Consider the following 21,632-nt stretch of genomic DNA (forward strand, 5'->3'; position numbering starts at 1 on the left):
TAATGTATTCCAGATCCTAACCACTTGCTGTGTGAATCTGTCTCCACCACACTCTCAGACAGTGCATTCCAGATCCTAACCACTCGCTGTGTGAATCTGTCTCCACCACACTCTCAGACAGTGCATTCCAGAACCTAACCACTCGCTGTGTGAATCTGTCTCCACCACACTCTCAGACAGTACATTCCAGATCCTAACCACTCGCTGTGTGAATCTGTCTCCACCACACTCTCAGACAGTACATTCCAGATCCTAACCACTCGCTGTGTGAATCTGTCTCCACCACACTCTCAGACAGTACATTCCAGATCCTAACCACTTGGTGCATAAAGAATTTCCTCATGTTGCCATCACTTCTTTTGTAAATGGTCTTATCTCTGTGCCATCTGGTTCTTGGCCTTTCCGCCAATGGGTACAGTTTCTCCCTATCTATCGTGTCCAAACACCACATGGTTGTGAAGACCTCCAGCTTCTCCAATCTATCCATGTAATTTATTTATTTCTTTATTCTTTCATGGAATGTGGATATCGCTGGCAAGGTCAGCATTTATTGCTCATCTCTACTTGACCTTAAACTGACCTTGCTTAGCCATTTCAGAGGGCAGTTAAGAGTGAACCACCTTGCTGTGGGTCTGGACTCACATGTCAGCCAGACTGAGTAAGGACGGCAGATTTCTTTCCCTAAAGGACACTAGTGAACCAGATGGGTTTTTACAACAATCAACAGTAGTTTCATGGTCACCATTACTGAGTTCACTTTATAATTCCAGATTTATTAACTGAATTCAAATTCAGTTGCCAGGGAGGGACCTGACCAGAGCATTAACTGGGTCTCTGGAATACTAGAATTAAAGTTCCTCACCTGGAACCATGTGCATCTTTTCAGCACCGTCTCTAATGCCTTCACATTCTTCCTAAAGTGTGGTGTCCAGAATTGGACACAATATTCAGTTGAGACAAAGGCAGTGGTTTTAAAGGTTCATCATCACTTTCTTGTTTTTGTACTCTATGCCCCTATTTATAAATCCCAGGAACCAGGATGCTGAATGAACCACTTTCTCAACTTGCTCTCTCACCTTCAATGATTCGTGCATGTATACCCCCAGGACCCTCTGCTCCTGCCCCCCCTTTAGAATTTGATAAAGCTCCATCTCTCCCAACTTTTCTTATGACTCAGACCACTGACATTAGGAAACAGCCCTGTGGCCTTTCTCTGTTCTGCCTATAGAACTTGAATGGAGACCTTGTGTTGCATTGCCCAGAAATGGAATCAGCACTGATGCTTACAAATGCTTTGTACAGTTTGAACAAAACCTCTTCTGACTTGTATTTTTGGTTTTGGATGATATTTTGATAATTTATTAACCTCGTTGATTGTTACCAGGCATTAATTAACCAAGGAGGAGCTTGTTAAATGGGGAAAGTGCAATTGCATACATGTACTGTGGGAATGGTTTTTACAAAGTACCACACAGGATATTACTGGAGAAGATTATGGAGTATGGATAGATAGGGAGAACAGCAACTTAACAACTCATGAATGGGAGAAAATTTCACTAGGAGTTAAGAGCAGTTTTCCAGAGCGGTTAGAAGTGGGTAGTGGTGTTTCAAAGCGTTAGTTCGGAGGACACTTCTATTCACATGACTATACTCATTGGAATTCAGAAGAATGAGGGGAGATCTTATAGAAACATATAAGATTATGAAGGGAATAGATAAGATAGATGCAGGCAAGTTGTTTCCACTGGCGGGTGAAACTAGAACTAGGGGGCATAGCCTCAAAATAAGGGGGAGCAGATTTAGGACTGAGTTGAGGAGGAACTTCTTCACACAAAGGGTTGTGAATCTGTGGAATTCCCTGCCCAGTGAAGCAGTTGAGGCTACCTCATTGAATGTTTTTAAGGCAAGGATAGATACATTTTTGAACAGTAAAGGAATTAAGGGTTATGGTGAGCGGGAGGGTAAGTGGAGTGGAGTCCACGAAAAGATCAGCCATGATCTTATTGAATGGTGGAGCAGGCTCGAGGGGCCAGATGGCCTACTCCTGCTCCTAGTTCTTATGTTGTTATGTTCACAGTGTTTATCAATGATATGAATGTGGAGCTCGAAGCAATGTGAGGTGATATATTTTGGTTTAAAAAAGCAATAATTATTCTCTGAATGGGTATAGGCTGGGTGCAGCAGGAGAACTGAGGGATTTAGGGTGCCAGGTTCAAGTGACATTAAAGGCAGCTTCACTGGTTGGAAAGGACATAATAGTTTAATAGAATTCTAACTTTTATCAGTAAAAGCCAAGAAACAAAAGTCAGCAATAACATGTGTTATAACTGGGATGGGAGGAGTGCACAGTTCATTTATCCCCACTTCGCTTCTACTTGCACTATTCATGTAAAAGTTTAATTTGCTCACAAAAATAGCTGATCTTCACTACTGTTAAACCCAGAATGAAAGAGACTTTAACCTGGCTTATTTCAATAAAGATGTGGAGATGCCGGCGTTGGACTGGGGTGAACACAGTAAGAGTTTTAACAACACCAGGTTAAAGTCCAACAGGTTTATTTGGTAACAAATACCATTGACTAATGGTACTAATGGTATTTGCTACCAAATAAACTTGTTGGACTTTAACCTGGTGTTGTTAAAACTCTTACTTATTTCAATAAACTCAGAACAATTGATTTATTATAAAAGATAACTTCTTTTTAACAAGTTGCAAGAACTGGTTAATACACAATTATAATCTGGAAGCATAACCACCTATCTCCTCTTAAAACTTCCCCAGAATACACACACGCAAACAGAGGGCGCACAAGTAGTCTCTGTAGAGATGGGCGGATTGAAAGAAAATTATAAGAAAAGGATCAAGTTTTCAGAGTTTTGATGCTGTCGACCTGGAGTTCCCTCATGGTCGACATCTGGAAGTTCTCACCAACGGAGCTTCAGCATGGAATAGAATATAGAGCTGGATCAATTCTCATCTCAGCTTCTCAGCTTTCCAAATGTAGACAAGTTGTACTTAGATGAGGGTTCCCTGCCAGCAGATTGATAATCTCACACGGAATTTCAGGGGAGGCACAGGGAGAGTGAGTTAAGGCAGCCTTTCCTTCTCAGCTTATCCCCCAGAACACACTGACTTCAAAAACAACAGCATCAAATCTTAAAGCTTGTCTCTGTCCAGTAAGTCCATCACCTTTGCCAGTTTTTTCCCCACCAATTAAAATGATTGCAGTTCAAAACGAACAAACAGCTCTCCCCAATCAAGAACCACGCTAGTCAGGTGATTCCTTGGAGAAAGGCAGGCTTGCTCCCAGTCCACAGTTGAACTTGTGAGCTTTTTATAAAGCATCCACATGTCCTGATGATGCAATTTCTTTCCATATTTCAAAAGAAAAATATTGTTTTGGAAGATATGATTTTTCCCAACACAATGAGACTTTATAAAAACTTCTAAAATCTTGATTAAGAATACAGTACACAGCATTGAGCTTGATACTACAGGAAGGATATTCACAAAATCTCAGAATTACAGCGCAGGAGGCCACTTGGCCCATCATTTCTGCACTAGCTCTCTGAATGAGGATTTCATCCCATGCCATTCCCCTGCCTTCGCCCTGTAACCCTGCACATTGCTCCTTTTCAGATAATCGTCAATGTGAAAACAGATCACCTCACATTTCTTTTCACTGAACTTCTTCTGCCACCTATTCGCCCACTCCACCAATCTGTCTGTCCTTTTGAAGTTCTACACTGTTCACAATCCTTCCGAGTTTTGTGGCATCCATAAGATTTGAAATTGTCCCTAAAAATATCATGAAAAGCAAGGGTCTTAACACCAATCCCTGGGGAGTTCCACTACAACACTGCTCCAGCCCAAAAATCACCCCACTGTTTCCTGTCACTCTGTCAATTCTGCCTCTATGTTACTACTGATATTGGAGCCTTAGAGAGAATACAACACACATTCACTGGGATGCTGCCTGGTATGATTAAGTACAGCTATGCACAAAAACCTTGTTTATTTTTTTGTAAGAACAATGCAGTTTTTAGGGCAATGGGATAGAAGTGAGTATAACTGATCTCAATATCCTAGCTCGTTTTTAAACCTCAGAGGCTAAGTTACAACTAACTAAACCAAGCAGCCATTAATACTTTCCCTGACTGCAGAACACGACAGTCCATAACTCTGTGTATCACATTAATAATTAAAAATAAATGATATTCTATTGTTTAGCAGTGGAAGGTTACACCATATTTAAGCCAAGTGTCCAATGCTGTTGTTAATGTCAAGAGATTTATTGCTAGTTGGCACAGGGCCCTTTCAGTTGGGTTTATCCTGCCCACAATGATGGGATTAAAGTTTACCGTCTCTGCTGACGATCTGAATTTTGGCAGTTTCATGCAGTCCCTTGCAGGCATGGCCAACAGCATAAAACTGCCCTTATTTGGCACAGAGTCGCAATCTCGCTCAGAAAGCCACTGGCATAGGAATTGGGAAAATGTCACCCTGGTGCATTGTGGGCTTATGGCAGATAGCCTCAGCTCAGACACATTGCTGAGAATGAAGCAGGAGAGTTGTACTTTACAGCACTGAAACTGGCACCGGTATGTGCCTTTGTCCAGGTCTGAAGATCTAGGTAGATACAGGAAAGAACAGGGAGAAGTCTGAGTGAAGTCAAATGAGCAGAAAACACAAACATTCAGAAAAATTCAGGGCAAGTGAATTTTTGGGATAGTTAGGTTCTGTTCTTTATTTTCAATACAGCAATACTAAGACTTTTGCATTTCTTGGACAGAGTTACAAAGTATTTCAGTTAATTATCATTATGATTCACACAAATTTAACTGAACAAACATCATTTTTATCTGGTGCAGATTTGGCACGGTGCTACTCACAATGAATCATCATGAAACATACAAATTACCATCTAGCTCACTGATGTATAACAACTAGGTGAAATCACGTTTTTATTATAAAAGGTTACCAGAGTGTGACCCCTGTTTTTAGGTTTGAATTCTATGATTGCGGTAGGAGCTATCAATCAATGACTTTTAGTATATGTTTCGGGATACACTCCATGTAACCTTTTCTTAACAAAACAAGCACCCTGGAAATACAGGAAGATTCTTGGGGAGAAGTTCCAGGTTGCAGGCTGTTGACAGCTGGGTAAACAATTGTATTTGATGGAAAGGGTAGGATTCAGATTTGGTCTTTTTAGGAAGATGGTCCAGGCGTCTGCTGGACAATGACAAGATGCGGGAGGAAAGGATATTTCGGCCAGAGGAATAGGCGAGTTGGCCGAGGAGTACTGGGATTGTGGCACCAGCAGTTGGTTGGGATCCAATGTGGGAGCACTGGCAAAGTGGAGAACTGGGAGTGAATGGTGGTAGCAGAGGAAGGTGATGCGGACTAGCTTAGAGACACAAAATGGAAGTTAGCCTGACCCACAGCTGGAGTCAGTAATGAGGGAGAATAAGATAGCAGTAATTATAGTAATCATGAGGTGTAACCATTACAGATAGACTTAGCAAAAAACAACATGACATGACCAGAAAGTGTTACAGTCAGAGGCATTTAGATAATGAAATAACACGCCGATCGTCAGAAATTAGAAACAGTCATTGCCTGGCACTTATATGACACCAATGTTACTTGCCACTTATTGTTAAAGGCTTAATTTTGTCCAGGCCTTACTGCAAGCCCGAATGGACTGCTTCATTATCTGACCAATCGTGAATAGAACTATGCAACATCAGCGAACATCCCCACTTCTGACCTTATGATGGAGGGAAGGTCATTGATGAAGCAGCTGAAGATGGTTAGGTCTAGGACACTACCCTGAGGAACTCCTGCAGCGATGTCCGGGAAAGGAGATGATTGACCTCCAACCCCCAGAACCATCTTCCTTTGTGCCAGGTATGGCTCCAACCAGTGGAGAGTTTCCCCCTGATTCCCATCGAGTTCAATTCCCAAGGACTCTTTGATGCCACATTTGGTGAAATGTACGTGATGTCAAGAGCACGCAGTCGCTCATCTCCACTCTCAAGCTCAGCTCTTTTGTCCGTGTTTGGACCAAGGCTGTAATGTGATCTGGAACTAAGTGATCCTGGCAAAACCCAATCTGAGTACTGGTGAGCAGGGTATTGGCTAATCTCTCCCTTTGTTAGGTTATCTGGAATTTATAAATGCTGATGAAGATTACATGCAGAGAGGGAAGTGGCTGCGGTGGAAAAAATCATTTCACCGCAAAACAAAATGAAACAGATTTCTGTCGTGACAAAAAAAACCTTAAAGGAACAAAATACCCTTCCTGTTTGTCACTACGGCAACCAGTGGCTTGTCCTCACAAGCACATGTAAATAATCACGCCAGCTGGGGAAAGAAAACGTAATTCTACAGTGCTTTCCCTCCCAATTCTGACTTAAATGACAATGTTTATTAGAACCAGGTCTGCACACACCCAGAACAATGTGAATACAGTGCTTGTACTGAGAGCAAATAACTCTCTCTCATCCCACCGCACTCCACCCCCCCACCCCCCTCCCCTCCCTGCCCCCAACATCCCTCCTAACAACCCCCAGGTCCTCTTGTGAATGCCTCCCATTGCTCGCTGTGTAACTTATCCTCCTTCAGGAGCTCTATGGGCCTTTGTGTACCTCTGGATTTAAGATCAAGCTGAAGAGAGCCTTGCCGGCCCTGAACGGCTATCAGTTTCAGCCCCTGCAGCAGTACGGGTCACAGGACTAGCTGCGACATTCAATCACCTTTGTGGTTCAGCCCCCAAACGGAGGATATATCTCATCAACAAAAGGTAGTAATCAGTGACTTTAAATTTCAGCAGAGGTCAGGCCAGCAGCTCGATACCACAAAAAGGTCACTACCTGTTTAAATGAAGCTTGGCATGGATCTGAGAGCTGCCTTTGTTTCAGACTAATTTGGAGAGCCAGAGATTTGCTGTCAGTCGGAATGAATCAGCGCTGGGACCTAATCAAGCTGCCATCATCTTCACCTCCTGGCTGCTGCCTGGGGCTCATTTCTGAGGAGATGAAAACTGTGACAAGCCCTTCAGTTTGGCTGAGAGCAGGCGAGGGAGAGGAGTCCAGTAACAGCCACGGGCCTCCAAGGTATTCTGTGACTCCTCGATGGAAAAAAAGTCACATTCACTTCGCTCATGAGAAACAAAGATGACAGCCAGAGGCACACAGAGGATGTGAAATGATGAAATGTGGGGTGAAAATGAAGTGAAAAAAAGGTTAAAATTACACTCATTTCCTCTCAGTGGCCTACAAGAGTTCTCCATTTTGACACAGAAGACAGGGCAAAGCAACCCAGTATCTTTCATAATCTAGTAGGTGCTGCGCTGAAATATGTAAAGCAGCTTTTATTCATCATCAACTACCTACGGTATTATCAACTTTGGCTTCAAGCTGTCGAGTATTAGTTTGTATAAAATAAACTTGTGTGAGTAATGTGTTCAAACTGCTCAACCTCAGGAAAATTGGCCTCAAATTATAATACGCACCGTGAAAACAACCAGAGGCAGGTAATAAAAAGGCATTTTTACCAGAATGGGTGCTCACGTTCAGCCAAGCACCCAGCCAGTGTGTGACAGGATTGCTCTCGATTAGGACAATGTTCCTATTACAATGGTCCATTTGTAACTGGCTGAGGCAGTCGGCCTCATTTCCCTTTCCTGATACGGGCGCCTCAGAACAATTCTCATTTGCACCAGCAAAGTGATGGTGGAGGGGCTCACCCAATGATGTCACCAGGACAAAACATCATTCCAAACACACGTGAGGAAGGCACGGTTAACACAAACACAATCCAAACTAAAATGCATACAGACTAGAGAATAAAATAAAACCAAGCTCTGGTTCATTCCATTAATGATATAGTTGGTGACCTGCAATGTCCACTGGTCAGGCAGCTTCAAACCTGCCAGCCGAGGTGGCATGGTCCCTTGTCCAAGATCAGCCAGATGCACAAAACAAGAACCAAATCAATCAGGGGGCTGGCTCACCCTCCCTGCAGATCCTTCACAACTGGACCTGTGGCTGGCAGTTTTAGCCCCGGGTACATTTCCACAGATTCCTGCAGCTTTCTCATACTTCAATCTGTACCATTTATGAGTGAGCATACAAAGGTGGATGGGTCAAGAGACCAACAGAGCAATGCCCAGTCCTGCTCTCACTGAATGACACAAGCATGCACCCTGAAACAACAGAATTTGTTACAGTTCAGGCTTCACATTAAAACTGCCAAGCAGTCGCAAACCAGCAGCCTGAACTATCATAATAACATAAGAAACAGGAACCGGAGAAGAGCATACAACGCACCCAGCCTGCTCCGCCATCCAATACAATCATGGTTAACCTTCTGCCTAAACTCAACTTTCCCGCCCGCTCCCAGAGATATCAAAAATCTACCCATCTAAGTTCTGAATATTACCCAATGATACACCAGCCAAAATCCTCTGGGGTGGATGAAAAATTCTGAAGATTTACAACCCTCTGAGTGAAGACATTTCACGTCTCAATCTTAAATGATTGACCCTTTCTCCTGAGGCTATACCCCAATGTTCTAGATTATCCATCCAGAGAAAATAATCTCTCCGAGTCTTCCCTGTCAAGCCCCTTCACATTATTGTATGTTTCAATCAGATCACCTCTCATTCTTTGAAATTTCAGAAAGCACCGACCCAATTTACTCAGCCTTTTAGCATGGGACAGCCACTCATACAGCGAATCTTCTCTGTGCCACCGTCAAAGCAACTAAATCTTTTCTGAGATAGAATCATAGAATCATAGAAACCCTACAGTGCAGAAGGAGGCCATTCGGCCCATCGAGTCTGCACCGACCACAATCCCACCCAGCCCTACCCCCACATATTTTACCCGCTAATCCCTCTAACCTACGCATTTTAGTATTCTAAGGGGCAATTTTTAACCTGGCCAATCAACCTAACCTGCACACCTTTGGACTGTGGGAGGAAACCGGAGCACCCGGAGGAAACCCACGCAGATACGAGGAGAATGTGCAAACTCCACACAGACAGTGACCCAAGCCGGGAATCGAACCCGGGACCCTGGAGCTGCGAAGCAGCAGTGCTAACCACTGTGCTACCGTGCCGCCCTCGTAACGAAAACTGTCCACACTTCTGAATCTCATCAAAGCCCTGTACAAATGCAGCAAGACTTCCTTATTCTTGTACCCAATCCCCTTGCAATGAAGACTAACATGCCATTTGCCTTCCGAATTGCTTGCTGTAACTTTACCCAAGTACACCAAAGTTCACCCGAACATCACGTTTTACACCTTTTAAAAAATATTCTTTTCTATTCTTACTATCAAAGCGAATAACCCCACGCCTGCCCACATTATTTTCCACCTTGTTGCCGACTCACTTAATCTGTCAATATATCTTTGCAGCACCTTTGTGCCCTTCTCACAGCTTATACACCCCTCTAGCTTTGTATCATCAGCCAAGGTATGTATATTACTCTAATGTTCTTTTCTCAAGTCATTAATATAGACTGCAAATAGCTGAGGCCCCAACACTGATCCATGTAGCACTCTACTTGTCACGGCCTGCCAACGTGAAAATGCCCCATTTGTCCCGCTGTTAGCTTTCTGCCAGTTAACCAATTCTCCATCTGTGTGAATATATTACCCTCAAACCTTTGAGCCCTGCATGTCAACCTTTTGCACGACACCTTATCAACCACCTTTTAGAAATCTAAATATACTACATCTACTGATTCTCCTTTATCTACCCTACTCATTACATCCTCAAAAAACTCTGAATAAATTTGCCAAACATGATTTCTCATTCGCAAAACCATGTTGGCTTTGTCTGATCACACTCTTGATTTTTTTTAAGTTAAGACTTTAGTTAAGCTAATAGATGCCAGAATTTTCCTGACAACTAATGAGAGGCTAACTGGCCTGCCATTCCCTCTCATCAATTGTTGAGTTACATTTCAGTTTGGCATGGTGGCACAGTAGTTAGCACCGCTGCCTCACAGTGCCAGGGATCCGGGTTCAATTCTGGCCTCAGGTGACTGTCTGTGTGCAGTCTGCATGTTCTCCCCGTGCCTGCGTGGGTTTCCTCCGGGTGCTCCGGTTTCTTCCCACACTCCAAAGATATGCGGGTTAGGTAGATTGGCCATGGTAAATTGCCCCATAGTGTCAGGGGGATTAGTAGGGTAAATATGTGGGATTACAGGGATATTGCCAGGGTGGGATTGTGGTCGGTGCAGACTCAATGGGCTGAATGGCCTCCTTCTGCACTGTAGGAATTCTATGCTTCTCAATAATTTACTAGCTTCCAAGTTTTTGTGACCATTCTAGAACCTAGTGAATTTTGGAAGCAAGCACTGCAAACGACATGACATTCAAACCATCAGGTGAAAGAAGACAAGGCAGAGAATTTGTGGCAAAAGATCTAACTTGTTAAGCTTCAGGCTTTCAGAAAGTATTGTTGAAAGGGTTACAGGACCCACACAGCAGCCTGAGGTTCTGCAGCCATTTTGCACCTTGCACAGATACCAAATTAGACCTTGGAGTGGTGGGGGAGGGGGGAGCAGCAATAAGGAATGTTAATTCTATCCATTCTGAATTTTGTCCAACCTCAAAAACTGAAGCAAACTTTTCACTCTGCAACCAACCTGAAGCTTTCAAAAAACGGCGAGACCCAAGCAATGGTTAATCCTTCAGCAACCTCAGAAAAAATTCCAGATTTTTACTGCAGCGCAACTCTTAAAAAAGGGTGTCAACATTGACATTGATATCAACAAGGAGTTCATTCAACAAGCTGCAATCAACTGTTAAAGCATGTATCAAGATCCAGAAATGGTTGCAATAACTTGAGTAATGCCACTTAAAAAGGCACAACCAAATACACAGCATCAACAAAACACATGTATTGCTGCAATCACACCTGTAAAGAGTGGAGTGCAGTGCTTTCATGTCAGCTACCTATCTGGTTACCTCGCCAGCTGCCATTCCCAGCTCAGTCCCCTGCGGTCCCGGAGAGTCCAGCTTACGTTTCTTGCGTGGGCCGATGGCAGCAAGAGCCGTCAGGTTTGCATCTCGTTGCCTCATCTGTGCCAGCTCCTGTTGCTGCATCTGTGGTGGAGTAAAACAGTTCAGGTTAGTAGACATGGCAACTTCTGTCTTTGCCTATTATTGTCAACTAAATACATCAAAGACTCTGATCAAGAACAACTCGACAAAACAAAAAGTTAGCATGCAGGTACAGCAAACACTGAGGAAAACAATTGGCACTTTGGCCTTTATTACAAGGAGATTGGAGTACAAGAGTAAAGGAGTCTTGCTACAATTGTACTGGGTTTTGCAAAGACCACACCTGGAATCCTGTGTGCAATTGTGGTCATCATATATTATTAAAGAATGATATACTTGTATTGGAGGCAGTACAGTGAAGGTTCACTGGAATGGTCCTGGAATGGGGGGGTTGTCCTACGATGAGAGGCTGAATAAATTAAATCTATATTCCATGGAATTTAGAAGACTGAGAGGAGATCTCACTAAAACATTCAAGATTATGAGGGGACTGGGAGGGTAGAGACTGTTGTTTTCCCTCGTGATACAGATTCAAGATAAGGGGACAAGCATTTCGGACTGAGATGAGAAACTTGTGAACCTCTGGAATTCTCTAGGCCCAGAGGGTTGTGGATTGGGGGAACAAGGAAAGGGCGAGCAGGAGCTGGGGTTTATGCATCAAGGGAAACCAGCCCAGAATCTATCAGCAGGTTCTGTGTGGGACTGAGAACCTTGGTGAATGTAATGAGGGTGAAAGAAAGCTAAAGATGGAAACAAGTGATTATGGTCACAGAAAATATTCACAATTAAAAGAGATGCTTGGATAGATTGAACAGGAAGAAATTGTTTCACTGGCAGGACCCAGATTGAGGTTAATCACCAAAAATCCCAGAAGGAAAACGAGGAGATAAAAACTTGAAAAGGAGAGATTTGGAGGGCACTGAGGAAAAAGCAGGGGTAAGTGGGATTAATTGGAAAGAACCTACATAGACAAGATATTCCAAATGGCCTTCTGCGCTCTATAAGGGATGTAAAGAATTTAAGTGCAACATATTGGGCAACATTTATTTGGGGTACCCTTATGACTCACTCTGGGACTGTCTCCTAAACAGTATTTCTTCACAACACCACCATCCACCTGTTTGAAAACTTGGGTCAGCAAAGGCAATATCACCATATTTACTGTTCTAGCAGGGGTTCTTGTAACACTCCGTACTTACACAATCACTAACGCTTCCATAATATCAGAATAAGCCCTTCAGCCAATGTCTATAAAATCACAATCATCTTCCTGGCTGGGTCTTGCAATTAGATAGCTGAAAGGGGCTATGTTTTTGCATTTAATAGAACCTCAGCGCTTACAAGTTCAGGTCTATTGGCCTGCAGCTGCTTCTGATGCAAATGATTAAGTTCTATTTTTGTTGAAATTTATTTACCAGTGTAAATAACTTTCTTAGTGCTACTAAACAGATGGGTTTGGCGTGATGCAGAGCTAGCCATCTTTTCCAAATGATGAATGCAGTGCCACACTCTGAGTGAGGTATCACAAGGCACAACCTTCTGAAATGGATGGCAGGATTGAGTGCCCTCTCCCTGACGGGTTTGGTGGCAGGGGGGTTATTAATCAGGCAGGAGAGTGGCAGGTGAAAACCTCTTCACCTTCCCACCTCCAATTAAATCTGTGGGGAGAAGGCCAGTGGACAGTCGGTGGATGGGCCAAAGGGGGAGCTGGAGGGAGGCTACAATTAGTCTAAATTTTAGGCCAGGGAGAGGAAAAATCATCCAGTGAGTCCAGCTGGGTAGTGTCCATGCGGCATTCAGTGTGTGGCTGGGTTCTGCTGCGTCCACTCACTGCCTCAGGTCACACAAGGAGGATGGACAATTGGCTCATGTATTGTCCATTAGCAAGAAGTCAAACCCTTGAGCAGGTCGAAATGAAAATATTAATCTCGCAAACTCCCATCCTGCCAACAATGTTAAACTCCAGCACTGTCAGGACAACATGTGGACAGGAGCTTTCCACCTCCTGATTCTTGCACTCCCAGCACATGTGAATGTGGCCAGCCACACTGACCTGCCAAAGGACCACATTCAGAACTGCTGTGCAGACGCCAAGCAGTGCGTCTCCTCCAATCCACCAGAGTAACAGGGTCAGAACCATGGCCCATTTAGATACTTTCACCCAGCTGCAACTCTCCCCTTGCCCACACTGAAACCTTTCAAAAACAATCACTACTGTAGAGTACTTGCTCACATCCCTTCTCTTGCAAATCTAAATGAAGAGAAAAAGACATTGAAAAGTCCATGGCTATTGAGTTGCTCTTGCAGAGCGCTGGCACAGACATTATGGGCTGAATGGCCTCCTTCAGTGCTGTAACCATTCTATGATTCTATTCCATTGCCTCTTGAACACACACAGATAATACTGCCACAATCCAGAAAAATATTAAACAATTCACACTGTGAAATAAACATATTCATACTTCTGGCTTTCTGTATCACTTGCACAGATTCTGAAGGGCTTGGTAAGGTCACAGTGAAATAAAAGCACTTCTAACTTCAGTGTAACGAGTGTTGAGCAGAGCTGTGTGTACAAGCAAGCTTGGAGAGAGCTCCTCACTTGAATCCTTTACAGTTTATCAACATAGTTCTTGCTGTTATTAGGTACATTCAGTTAACCCATTTAAGACTATGAATTGAAACTGAAAATGCTGGAACAACTCAGCAGGTCTGGCAGCATCTGCGACGAGACAGAGTCACACATAGAGCGAGGGCGGGGTTCAGAGTGAGGGCGGGGTTCAGAGTGAGGGCGGGGTTCAGAGTGAGGGCGGAGTTCAGAGCGAGGGCGGGGTTCAGAGCGAGGGCGGGGTTCAGAGCGAGGGCGGGGTTCAGAGTGAGGGTGGGGTTCAGAGTGAGGGCGGGGTTCAGAGTGAGGGCGGGGTTCAGTGAGGGCGGGGTTCAGAGTGAGGGTGGGGTTCAGAGTGAGGGCGGGGTTCAGAGTGAGGGCGGGGTTCAGAGCGAGGGGGGAGTCAGAGCGAGGGGGGGTTCAGAGTGAGGGCGGGGTTCAGAGTGAGGGCGGGGTTCAGAGTGAGGGGGGTTCAGAGTGAGGGGGGGTTCAGAGTGAGGGGGGGGTTCAGAGTGAGGGCGGGGTTCAGAGTGAGGGCGGGGTTCAGAGTGAGGGCGGGGTTCAGAGTGAGGGCGGGGTTCAGAGTGAGGGCGGGGTTCAGAGTGAGGACAGGGTTCAGAGTGAGGGCGGGGTTCAGAGTGAGGACAGGGTTCAGAGTGAGGGCGGGGTTCAGAGTGAGGGGGGGGTTCAGAGTGAGGGGGGGTTCAGAGTGAGGGCGGGGTTCAGAGTGAGGGCGGAGTTCAGAGTGAGGGCGGGGTTCAGTGAGGGCGGGGTTCAGAGTGAGGGCAGGTTCAGAGTGAGGGGGTTCAGAGTGAGGGCGGGGTTCAGTGAGGGCGGGGTTCAGTGAGGGCGGGGGGTTCAGAGTGAGGGCGGGTTCAGAGTGAGGGGGGGTTCAGAGTGAGGGGGTTCAGAGTGAGGGGGTTCAGAGTGAGGGGGGGCTCAGAGTGAGGGCGGGGTTCAGAGTGAGGGCGGGGTTCAGAGTGAGGGTGGGGTTCAGTGAGGGCGGGGTTCAGAGTGAGGGGGGGTTCAGAGTGAGGTGGGGTTCAGAGTGAGGGCGGGGTTCAGAGTGAGGGAAGGTTCAGAGTGAGGGCGGGTTCAGAGTGAGTGGGTTCAGAGTGAGGGGGGGGTTCAGAGTGAGGGTGGGGTTCAGTGAGGGCGGGGTTCAGAGTGAGGGCGGGGTTCCGAGTGAGGGCAGGGTTCAGAGTGAGGGCGGGGTTCAGAGTGAGGGCGGGGTTCAGAGTGAGGGCGGGGTTCAGAGTGAGGGCGGGGTTCAGAGTGAGGGGAGTTCAGAGCGAGGGGGGAATCAGAGTGAGGATGGGTTTCAGAGTGAGGGCGGGGTTCAGAGTGAGGGGGGGTTCAGTGTGAGGGTGGTGTTCAGTGAGGGCGGGGTTCAGAGTGAGGGCAGGGGTCATAGTGAGGGCGGAGGTTCAGAGTGAGGGCGGGGTCAGAGTGAGGGCGGTGTTCAGAGTGAGGGCGGGGTTCAGAGTGAGGGCGGGGTTCAGAGTGAGTGCGGGGTTCAGAGTGAGGGCGGGGTTCAGAGTGAGGGCGGGGTTCAGTGAGGGCGGGGTTCAGAGTGAGGACAGGGTTCAGAGTGAGGGCGGGGTTCAGAGTGAGGGGGGGTTCAGAGTGAGGGGGGGTTCAGAGTGAGGGCGGGGTTCAGAGTGAGGGCGGAGTTCAGAGTGAGGGCGGGGTTCAGTGAGGGCGGGGTTCAGAGTGAGGGCAGGTTCAGAGTGAGGGGGTTCAGAGTGAGGGCGGGGTTCAGTGAGGGCGGGGTTCAGTGAGGGCGGGGGGTTCAGAGTGAGGGCGGGTTCAGAGTGAGGGGGGGTTCAGAGTGAGGGGGTTCAGAGTGAGGGGGTTCAGAGTGAGGGGGGGCTCAGAGTGAGGGCGGGGTTCAGAGTGAGGGCGGGGTTCAGAGTGAGGGTGGGGTTCAGTGAGGGCGGGGTTCAGAGTGAGGGGGGGTTCAGAGTGAGGTGGGGTTCAGAGTGAGGGCGGGGTTCAGAGTGAGGGAAGGTTCAGAGTGAGGGCGGGTTCAGAGTGAGTGGGTTCAGAGTGAGGGGGGGTTCAGAGTGAGGGTGGGGTTCAGTGAGGGCGGGGTTCAGAGTGAGGGCGGGGTTCAGAGTGAGGGCGGGGTTCAGAGTGAGGGCGGGGTTCAGAGTGAGGGCGGGGTTCAGAGTGAGGGGAGTTCAGAGCGAGGGGGGAATCAGAGTGAGGATGGGTTTCAGAGTGAGGGCGGGGTTCAGAGTGAGGGGGGTTCAGTGTGAGGGTGGTGTTCAGTGAGGGCGGGGTTCAGAGTGAGGGCGGTGTTCAGAGAGAGGGCGGGGTTCAGAGTGAGGGCGGGGTTCAGAGTGAGGGCGGGGTTCAGAGTGAGGGCGGGGTTCAGTGTGAGGGGGGTGTTCAGTGAGGGCAGGGTTCAACATGAGGGCGGGGTTCAGAGTGAGGGCGGGGTTCAGAGTGAGGGCGGGGTTCAGAGTGAGGGCAGGGTTCAGAGTGAGGGCAGGGTTCAGAGTGAGGGGGGGTTCAGAGTGAGGGGGGTTCAGAGTGAGGGGGGGTTCAGAGTGAGGGGGGGTTCAGAGTGAGGGCGGGGTTCAGAGTGAGGGCGGGGTTCAGAGTGAGGGCGGGGTTCAGAGTGAGGGTGGGGTTCAGAGTGAGGGCGGGGTTCAGAGTGAGGGCGGGGTTCAGAGAGAGGGTGGGGTTCAGAGTGAGGGCGGGGTTCAGAGCGAGGTGGGGTTCAGAGTGAGGGGGTGTTCAGAGTGAGGGCGGGGTTCCGAGTGAGGGCGGGGTTCAGAGTGAGGGCGGGGTTCAGAGTGAGGGCGGGGTTCAGAGTGAGGGTGGGGTTCAGAGTGATGGCGGGGTTCAGAGTGAGGGCGGGGTTCAGAGTGAGGGCGGGGTTCAGAGTGAGGGCGGTGTTCAGAGTGAGGGTGGGGTTCAGTGTGAGGGCGGTGTTCGGTGAGGGCGGGGTTCAGAGTGAGGGCAGGGTTCAGAGTGAGGGCGGGGTTCAGAGTGAGGGCAGGGTTCAGAGTGAGGGCAGGGTTCAGAGTGAGGGCAGGGTTCAGAGTGAGGGCGGGGTTCAGAGTGAGGGCGGGGTTCAGAGTGAGGGCGGGGTTCAGAGTGAGGGCGGGGTTCAGTGAGGCAGGGTTGAGAGTGAGGGCGGGGTTGAGAGTGAGGGCGGGGTTGAGAGTGAGGGCGGGGTTCAGAGTGAGGGCGGGGTTCAGAGTGAGGGCGGGGTTCAGAGTGAGGGCGGGGTTCAGAGTGAGGGCGGGGTTCAGTGAGGGCGGGGTTCTGAGTGAGGGCGGGGTTCAGAGTGAGGGCGGTGTTCAGAGTGAGGGCGGGGTTCACTGAGGGCGGGGTTCACTGAGGGCGGGGTTCACTGAGGGCGGGGTTCACTGAGGGCGGGGTTCACTGAGGGCGGGGTTCAGTGAGGGCGGGGTTCAGAGTGAGGGCGGGGTTCAGAGTGAGGGCGGGGTTCAGAGTCAGGGCGGGGTTCAGAGTGAGGGCGGGGTTCAGAGTGAGGGCGGGGTTCAGAGTGAGGGCGGGGTTCAGTGAGGGCGGGGTTCAGAGTGAGGGCGGGGTTCAGTGAGGGCGGGGTTCAGAGTGAGGGCGGGGTTCAGAGTGAGGGCGGGGTTCAGTGAGTGCGGGGCTCAGAGTGAGGGCGGGGTTCAGTGAGGGCGGGGTTCAGAGTGAGGGCCGTGTTGTGTGAGGGCGGGGTTCAGTGAGGGCGGGGTTCAGAGTGAGGGCGGGGTTCAGTGAGGGCGGGGTTCAGTGAGGGCTGGGTTCAGGGTGAGGGCGGGGTTCAGAGTGAGGGCGGGGTTCAGTGAGGGCGGGGTTCAGAGTGAGGGCGGGGTTCAGAGTGAGGGCGGGGTTCAGTGAGGGTGGGGTTCAGAGTGAGGGTGGGGTTCAGTGAGGGCGGGGTTCAGAGTGAGGGCGGGGTTCAGTGAGGGCGGGGTTCAGTGAGGGCGGGGTTCAGTGAGGGCGGGGTTCAGTGAGGGCGGGGTTCAGAGAGGGTGGGGTTCAGTGAGGGCGGGGTTCAGAGTGAGGGCGGGGTTCAGTGAGGGCGGGGTTCAGTGAGGGCGGTGTTCAGAGTGAGGGCGGGGTTCAGTGAGGGTGGGGTTCAGTGAGGGCGGGGTTCAGAGATGGCTTCTCAACCTGTGATTCCAACTGCCATTTGAACCCATCATGTTCTCCCTCCTGATTCACTATCCTCCTGTCCTCCCCTAAATTTCTCCCCTCAGGTAAATTGGCCAAACCACATTCACTGCCACCCTATTGATCTGCCATTTCACATGGTTTCACTGGGTCCATCTGATCAATTACAGGCAGGGCCATTTCATATCACTCGCCACTGCTCCCACCCGGTGTTCCATTGCTTCCAACTTTTATCACCTGAAAGTTCAACTTCTTTCTTTGGAGGTTTGAAGGTTTTGCTGATAGCTTTCCTTGGCCATCTCCATCAAGATTATAGCTGCAGTGATTCTTAAAACTGAAGGATGTTCGCAAAACAGTGCAGCGTCAGATCAATATCACAAGGTATCTGAAGTAGGAGCCTGGTCACGCATATATTTTCAAGAAGGCTTAAGGACCCTCACAAGAATTCTGAGCTTTTTCATCTGATATAAACAAGGGAGCTGACAAATGAATCATGTTCATCAACTCACCATCTCCGACCTTTGGGTTGTCACATGACAATGTAAGGGAGTTATTGACTAATCACAGTGATCAATCTCTATCAATGAATCTACCACAGACTCAGGTGCGGGCTGAGGAAATCCCCTGGTGGATCACAGGTCCAAAGTCACCTGTTCCTCCTCCCTAGCATGGATCATGTCTCATATTATTCATATACTGGATCCCAGAAATTACACCTGCTCTAATGGACAGCCTTGATCAGTTCTGCATGATACGTTTTACAATCAGAAAGCACAGAAAAAGAAAAGCACAAGAAGCCTAATTCTCCTCAAGCCCACATTCAATCTGCCCCATCACAGACCATAGCCCTTCCATTCAAAATTCTCACATGGCCCATGTACAGCCCAGCCCTGTCACAGATTCTACCCATTCAATCTTGCAAGAGATTTTGCATAAAATAGTCTCCAATTTTGAAAAGAAGAAAAGTAAAGTTTATTTATTAGTTACAAGTAAGGCTTACATTAACACTGCAATGAAGTTATTGTGAAATTCCCCTATTCGCCGCACTCCGGGGCCTGTTTGGGCCAATGCATCTAGCCAGCACGTCTTTCAGAATGTGGGAGGAAACCGGAGCACCCGGAGGAAACCCACGCAGACACGGGGAGGACGTGCAAACTTCACACAGACAGTGACCCAAGCAGGGAATCGAACCCAGGTCCCTGGCGCGGTGAGGCAGCAGTGCTACCCACTGTGCCACTGTGCCACCCCCAAGGTAAGATGGGACAAGATAAACTCAAAAGTATTCACCCATCTTCACTGTGTAATCTGGATTGACTGCACTCTATAAACACCATCCCACGAAGACAGTCCTCTGCCCATTCAGAAACAATTTGTGTGGACAATATTTTATCACCTCAGCTTCAACGAATCACTGACATTCAATCACATAGCCAACCAGTGAGGCCTTTTTGAAAATGTCTGCACAACATATCGCCCTCTCCCTCCTTACTTAAGTAGGGGCTGGTAATTCAGCATTGGTGTAGCCTAGTTCTATCCTTCAATGCAAGTCAAACAGCTTGTTGACAATGAAATCTGTGTCTCGCAGCATTTTATTCAGATTCTCAGCAGGCCAAGCTGCCATCAATGTTTAATGCCACAGGATCATCTCCTCAGACAGGAGTTCCTGAGGCTCCAAAGCTTCAAACCCTTGGAAAATAGAAATTTCAGACAGCAATTCTATTTGACTATATCAGGGACAAACTCATTATCACATAGACAATCATCTCCTCCCAACTTTGGAGCGCTCTGTCTTCCCAATCACCCTGCCCCAAACCCCCTCTCCTTGTTGTAACTTATCTTTTCATACTAACATTAGTAGGGGTCCCTTCTTTGAACTACCCTCGCTTACTCCTCCAAAGCTCCATGAAAAGAACAAACTTACATTTTTATAATGCCTTTCACATCTCAGGGAAACCTCAGAATGCTTTACAGCCAATTAAGTGACCCGGGTTCAATTCCCGGCCTCAGGTCACTGTCTGTGTGGAGTCTGCATGTTCTCCCCGTGTCTGCGTGGGTTTCCTCCGAGTGCTCCAGTTTCCTCCCAGTGTCCAAAGATATGCAGGTTAAGTTGATTGGCCATGCTAAATTGCCCCTTAGTGTCCCAAGATGTATAGGTTAGGGGAGATTAGCAGGGTAGGTACATGAGATTACGGGGATAGGGTCTGGGTGGGATGTTCCGTCAGAGTCATCGAATCAATACAGGGCAGAATGAGGCCACTCGGCCCATCGAGCCTGCACCGACAACAATCTCACCCAGGCCCTATCCCCGTAACCCCACCTATTTACCCTGTTCATCCCCCTGACACTAAGGGACAATTTAGAATGGCCAACCAACCTAACCCGCACATTGTTGGACTATGGGAGGAAACCAGAGCATCGGAGGAAACCCACGCAGACACGGGGAGAATGTGCAAACTCCACACAGACAGTGACCCGAGACTGGAATCGAACCCGGGTCCCTGGCGCTGTGAGGCAGCAGTGCTAACCACTGTGCCAACATGCCGCCCAGACTCAGTGCCGACTCAATGGGCCAAATGGCCTGCTTCTGCACTGTAGGGTTTCTATGATTCTATTTCGAAGTAGCACAGGCAAGATGGACCAAATGACCTCCATCCAAGCTGTTTTAATGGATGAAATGCAAGAAATCCATTATAGCTTTACGTAAATATGGCAACCACGATTTGGTTAAGGGCAGGACTGAGAAGGGATCAGCTGCGATTTATGTAAGAGTATGTGAAGATAATGAATGTTTAAAAGGTGTGGGAGAAAGAATGGTTATAGTCTGAGTTCAAACCCAATAAAAATAACAAAATAGTCCAAAGCAGTGCTCAGCCGCTGACAACAGATAAAATAAACAGAGAATTTGTCTTTGTTCCCCGCCCCCCAACCTCCTGTTCCGTTTTAAACAGCTCTAAATGGCAGAGTTTGGAATCAGCCTTCTCAAACGCCCCTTAAGAAGCAGATACCAATGGTGACTGAGGCTTTCTTCATTTACAAAGGTCAAGGAGCAGCGGCTAGCCTGTGAGCAGTCATTTAAAATTCGATTGATCCCCATTTGTAGTCAGGCCAAACAGCATAAAAGACATTTCAGCTATATTGTAATTGCAAAGGCTCCGAGGCAACAGTAAATATAAGTGCACACATCCAAGATGTGTAGATGTTTGCACTCAGATTCCAGGCATCTTTAGTACCATCATTTTTCTGTTGGTGAGGACAGGCCACAATCAGCAAAGCATTGCACATGCAGATGGGGCTGGGATAGATAACAGATGCTCACTGGTAAAAACAAAAAAATCATCCATCTCAGCTGAAGCAAGATTGTGATTTGGAGCATTAGAATTCTTTTTAAAACCCTGGGATGAAAAAGACCGAGCATCATACTGGGAGTTGGGGGGCACAGGTGGATATAAACACAGTTATCCAAAATTCATTGCCTCTCATTCCCCTTTATTGACAAATTCTTTCTTTCTGAGGGTATTGGTCACTGCTCCCACAGCCAATGGGTTCTCCCCTGTTACTAAATGCTCCCACCAGCTGTGGATGGCATCACAGCAGCTCCTTCAGGTCAAGGATAGGAATGAGAGCTGCTTGACCCCAGTTGTACGCATTTATATTCATTTGATGCCCATATTACAGCCCTTGATACAAGTGCATAAAGATCAAGGATGAAATATTTTGCGGGGGATTCTCAAAAGAAATTCTAATTCTATGGAATGACAAAAGGGTCATGAATGTAGCTCAGTCCATCACGCAAACCAG

General features: G+C 47.8%; 1 protein-coding gene across 1 annotated transcript in view; it reads right to left on the bottom strand.

The window, feature by feature from the left end:
- LOC144492463 (transcription initiation factor TFIID subunit 4) overlaps nt 1-21,632 on the bottom strand; it is a 310,284-nt gene that overhangs the window by 77,575 nt on the left and 211,077 nt on the right. The window contains exon 15 of the mRNA XM_078210514.1: nt 10,991-11,128. Coding sequence (XP_078066640.1) covers nt 10,991-11,128 — 138 coding nt within the window. The remainder of the gene's footprint in view (nt 1-10,990; nt 11,129-21,632) is intronic.

Source organism: Mustelus asterias, chromosome 4, assembly GCF_964213995.1.
Source record: "Mustelus asterias chromosome 4, sMusAst1.hap1.1, whole genome shotgun sequence".
Taxonomy (NCBI): domain Eukaryota; kingdom Metazoa; phylum Chordata; class Chondrichthyes; order Carcharhiniformes; family Triakidae; genus Mustelus; species Mustelus asterias.